Source organism: Sesamum indicum, linkage group LG4 (assembly GCF_026168435.1).
Source record: "Sesamum indicum cultivar Baizhima isolate 11 linkage group LG4, ASM2616843v1, whole genome shotgun sequence".
NCBI classification, from domain to species: domain Eukaryota; kingdom Viridiplantae; phylum Streptophyta; class Magnoliopsida; order Lamiales; family Pedaliaceae; genus Sesamum; species Sesamum indicum.
This window is the reverse complement of record NC_142660.1, coordinates 8,851,220-8,856,364: the sequence shown is the minus strand read 5'-3', so window position 1 is coordinate 8,856,364 and position 5,145 is coordinate 8,851,220. Positions and strand designations below refer to the sequence as shown.

Genomic DNA, 5,145 nt, shown 5'->3' with positions numbered 1-5,145 from the left:
ATAATTGTAATATTTATGAATTATTAATTTAGAGTTTTAATGGGACCTAGTATTTATAAAGGAATTTTCTGAAAAATTATTATCTTATTATCTTATCGAATTTGATGATTTTTTACAAAGATCCAAGTCGGGACCGGAAGATTTTATTATTTTAGAGAGTTTATTAATTTATAGAGTATTAATTTATAGAGGTTTTACTGTATATATATATATTATTCTATTAATTATGTTATATTAAAATATATTATTTATTATTATTTATTATTATTTCTTTTCTTTTCATTTCAAATTTTTAATTGTATTTGTAAATATTTTTTTCAGTATATATTTTATTTTTCAAATTTTAGTATTTAGGTACATGTATTTTTGAATAAAATTAAAAAAAAATACTAAGATTATTTATAATATATATTTAAAAAATATTAAAAAAGCTGAAAAAAACCGAACCGGTTAACGATCTTGAACACCGCTACCGCCGACTTTTAGTATTTCTTTGGGAGGGAAAAAGTTATTCGACAGAACTGAGCAGTCTCTTGCTGGGTTCTTCTGCTTCACCCCCTGCCCAACTTCATCCCCCTTTTTCTGTCGCTCAATCGCACGAATCGAAGTACAAAGCTCTCCCCACTACTCCACTCCTCTCACTTCTCTCCTGAAAATGAGGCCCCAGCGTCTGAGTTTCAACACAGATGGAGAAGACGAAGAAGATAAGCAACAAACTCTTAACGAGGCAGACGAAGAGACCGATTCTGACTCAGACTCCGAAAGCGAAGAAGAGGAATGCACAGCAGCGTTGCCCCCGAAGAAGCCCAAGTTGAATCTGCCGCGTGAAGAAGAAGTACCCGTACCTCGAAAAGACGAGTCGGAATGCTCTTCCTCATCTGCGTCCAATTTCATTATCGCGCCTGCCGCAAAACCCAGCGAGAAGAACACCCCTTTCTCTAAAATATTCTCCGAAGAGGATGAAATTTCTCTGCTTAAAGGCCTCGCCATTTTCTGGGCTGACGGGAGGAACAACAAGTGGACCGAGTTTTACAACTTCATCAAGGACAGTCTTCCGCATCAGTTTACGAGAACTCAGGTGTCTGAGAAGATTCGTAGGCTCAAGGGGAAGTTTGAAAACAATTTTAAAAGAGCTCGCGCCAATGGGGGCTGGCTTGATTTCTCGGATGCCCATGAGTCCGCTGTGTTTGAGGTGTCGAAGACACTGTGGGGAGAAGATGAAAACGAAGCTGGGGATAAACATGCTCAAAAAGAAAAGGAGACACCACAAAGGGGAGACAGAAGCAGATCCCAAAAGAAGAGAAAAAGGGCTGGGAAAGAGCATGATGCAGAAAAAGAGATAGTGAAGAACCAAAAACAAGTGGGGAAGATTGGAAAAGAGGAGTTTGCTTCTGCGTACCCACTCTTGTCATCGTCTTTGGATGAAAATGGATATTCCAACATCATCAAGGAGAAAATTCTATTGATTGGCAGAGAGAAGGCACAAGAGCTGGAAGAGAAGTGGAGGGCTGTGAAAGCTGCAGAGCTTAGACTGGAGCTTAAAAGGATTGATTTGATTAGGAGGGACTTACACAATCTACTCTGAAGCAAATGAAGGATTTAAGAGATGTTTGGCTTTTGAACAGGTATAACATAAGGTTGTTGTCCATGGAAGTGTTATTTTGTTGTTGTTTCTAAATGTTGATTTCAGTTATATATGCTGTTTTATTGAGTTGATGTGGTTTTTGGAAAATTAGATTTCTGTTTCATACTGTACGTTTCCATTTTCTGTTACATTTAGATCTTATGATCATTTTTATGTCTCGACAGAGGTCTTGCCTTCGAAACTTAAACTGTTTAATATTTATGAAATATTAGGTCTTGCCTGTTTTCAAAGTTGTGTTTTCTGGTCATAGCTAATGAAAGAGAATCAAGTCACAAGTTAGGAAGCACATAAAATATTTGCGTCATCATGCATGGAATTAGGATATAACTGCTTGAGGCAAGCAGCAGCTGCACTTTGAATGCACAAATACTAGGACAAATAATGTCATAATGTACTCTTAGCGAGTTCCCTAGGGACAGGGCTAATGCTTCGGTCATACTAGATTATTACCCGAGCGTTATGAAACTACCTTTGACGTATTAGTTCAGATAAGATTCCAGTCTAATATTTCATAAATATTAAACAGTTTCAAAAAATTTTGTTTGTTGCTGCATAAGCCACACACGTATGGCCGCTTCTCATTTTCCCCATGGCTAAAAGCATTAATAGATAAGATCTATCTAGAGCTAGTTGAAACAAGCCGATAACGAGCAGAACTCAGGAGAAGTCTATTATGGTGTATACATTCATATTCCTTGCATTAATAATGTTTTTATAAAATGCATTATTCCCATTCTAATCATGAATATGGTATTGGAAGTCGGTAGTCTTCAATGATTAATCTTGCGGTAATTGCATGGCGCAAAAATCCTTGCTATCCCTTCTTGCTGCTGCTGGCCCAAAGAGAAAATGAAGATAAATATTATAAGTGAATAATGAAAAATAAAGAGAAGAGCAGGGTGAAAAAAAGGTAAGAAATGAAATAGTTACATCCCAGAACCATGCTTTTAGAGAATCAAATGCATTAGCCAACTAACTATTCTAATGAAAAGTGGAAAATAATGACAGAACAGGAAAGAGAGAGTACAAATCAGAAAGAATATTTCCTTCGAAGAAGCCTATATGGCTGGGGAAAAAAGGCGGTATTAGATGAACAAAAGAACACAAGGCGAGTTTTTTATGTTTTCTGATACGTAGACAAATAGAAATTTTGAGACATGTTTTGCTCTCATTACGTTATTTAATAGCAGATTAGACATCATTAAGTCGCCCCCTATATTTGGATCTTTCTATTTGATTTATTACTGTTGTCTCTTATTAAGTCATGTTTTGATTCCTTTTGCATGTTCTTAATTAGCCAGTCCAGAACTGAACTTGGGCATGACTACTTTACAAGCATGCAGGATTGAGCTTGGATAAATGAAAATTTGGTGGTGCCCAAAGCTCAATTAAATCTTTTAATTAATGACCTATGTTATCCAGACAATTCACTCTTCATCTTGTGACCCAATGGAGATTTCTTATAACAGCTCTGAGTACAGTACTAGCATATATTACTATTTTGTATTGAAAAAGGAATACTTAATTAACGTATGTGATTGAGAAAGTGAAGAGACAAGCTGATGAGTTGAGAATTAAGATATGACTTACTTTAACCATACCTGAAGATTTCCTTTGTAACATATCCTTCCATAAAAGGATTTATGGGAATTTTACATCAGTTTGTTGTTTCAATTAATGAACTGTAGATAGATCTTTAATGCTGGACTTGCACATGATGTTGTCCCAATAACATGTCCTGCATAGCCAATCTATGCAAGCAGCAAGCTTTTGCATCTTTCTTATCCAAAATTTGAAATGCAAAGGCTTCAACATTATCTGATGTTTCCTCATTGTAAAACAATTTATTGGTATTTGCCTAAACCATACCCAACTGGTGTTTCGATTTTTACAGTTGTCCAGCACTTTAACGTGGTTGCTGGCTTTTGTAATGTGTTTTGATTAGCTTTCACTTGTATAGCTAATTTTCTCTCAGAATCTGATACTTCGTCCTAGAAAACTCAATGCATGAGTTTCTCCTTTCAGTTACCGTTCTTGCATGTTGTCGTCATTTTGATACAGCTCCCAATAAATGATATTTGCTTCTTGTGGTTATGGTTATGTTTGTACAGCTCTTCCCATCCTTCCTGGAACTTGTTTGGATCCCTGCTATTACATGGATTGCATTATGAGCAAGCTTTTTTCTCTTGGATCTGTTAAAATGCCAATCACAGTTTAAAACTTTTCTACTTTGTTATTCTTACAATTTTAGAGTGTAATATGCAGCCTATACATACCATCTTCTTCAATCACTAAAGACTAAAGAATAATCATTTCATTGTTTCATAACCATGGAGCAGTTTTTATCTTGCTGAAAATGTGGTTTTCTACAATTTGCCTTGCAACGGTTCTTCAAGTCATAAATATTATCATTTGTTTGTTGCCCAACTGCAGTTTATGTGGATGAGGACTTTTCAAGAGATTGCATCATCTTTCAGGCATCCAAGGATTCAGAATTGCCTTGACTTTTGTGTATGGTGTAAAGTTTCTTTCTGGATAGTAATTTTGTAATAGAGAGAAGATGAAGCAGAAGTTATGAACGGAGTTGGCAGAAGCAGAAGCAAGAAGGTGAGGTATACTTGAGATGATGTAATCAAACTTGTCATATCTCACAAACAAATATATCTTTTGAGAACTTAATTCCTGCAGAGAGTGAATGATATTTATACAACTGATTTTTGTTTCATATTGGGCGACTGGAGAACATACCATAAACTCACCTGCTTCATGTTATAAACCTAAGGTGTTGTTTTAGAAAGGATTTCTTATGTAGATATATGTCATATTCTGTCATTTGTACAATTATAAGTACATTAACGGGATGTCAATGTCTTGTGTAAGGATATTTTCCTTTCTGGAGTGTCAATGTAAATCAAAATTTAAATACTAAAGAATGTTGTAATTTTATAAATGATTTATATAATTAGACCTAATTTCATGCGTAAATGTAATTAATTTTTTTTAGAGAGAGCTTTTTATTTAACAAAGACTTTTATAATGATTAGATATGGTGTCATGCAACACCTGAGCGCATAATTTTAGTAATGTTGTTAATTTATTGAAGCTCATAATTTGTTCCTTTATATTAAAATTTGTCGTTGCCTTACAATCTCACGTACAAAAATTATCTGATAAATTTTTTTAATGCATTAATTATCAATTACTCAAATTAAATTGAAAATTAATACTTTGTACAATATATGTTATATTGATAACGATGATTATATATACATGCAAAACAAATGCTAATATGTTATTTTAATTTCAATTAACAATAAACTTAAACAAAATGGGAGTGAAATTAATTTTTTAGTACGTGTAATTGTATGGAATTAATATTCTAACAAGTCCATTAAATATGTTTGGGGAATTTTAAATGTAATGGTTCAAATCGTTCCATTTTAATTTTGAGTTATGCTTTGACGAATATGGATGAATTTCAAATTCATTTCAAATGGAAT

General features: G+C 34.1%; 1 protein-coding gene across 1 annotated transcript; it reads left to right on the top strand.

The window, feature by feature from the left end:
* The first annotated feature begins 506 nt into the window (after positions 1–506).
* On the top strand, positions 507–4,370 carry LOC105160142 (STOREKEEPER protein-like). Its single transcript, XM_011077406.3, has 2 exons — positions 507–1,625; positions 4,079–4,370. The coding sequence occupies exon 1, from the start codon at positions 656–658 to the stop codon at positions 1,583–1,585; it is 930 nt and encodes a 309-aa protein (XP_011075708.2). The 5' UTR covers positions 507–655; the 3' UTR covers positions 1,586–1,625; positions 4,079–4,370.
* Positions 4,371–5,145: the final 775 nt, after the last annotated feature.

Bases quoted from the DNA above. Each gene is read 5' to 3' on its own strand.
- LOC105160142 (XM_011077406.3), top strand. From the start codon at position 656: ATGAGGCCCCAGCGTCTGAGTTTCAACACAGATGGAGAAGACGAAGAA.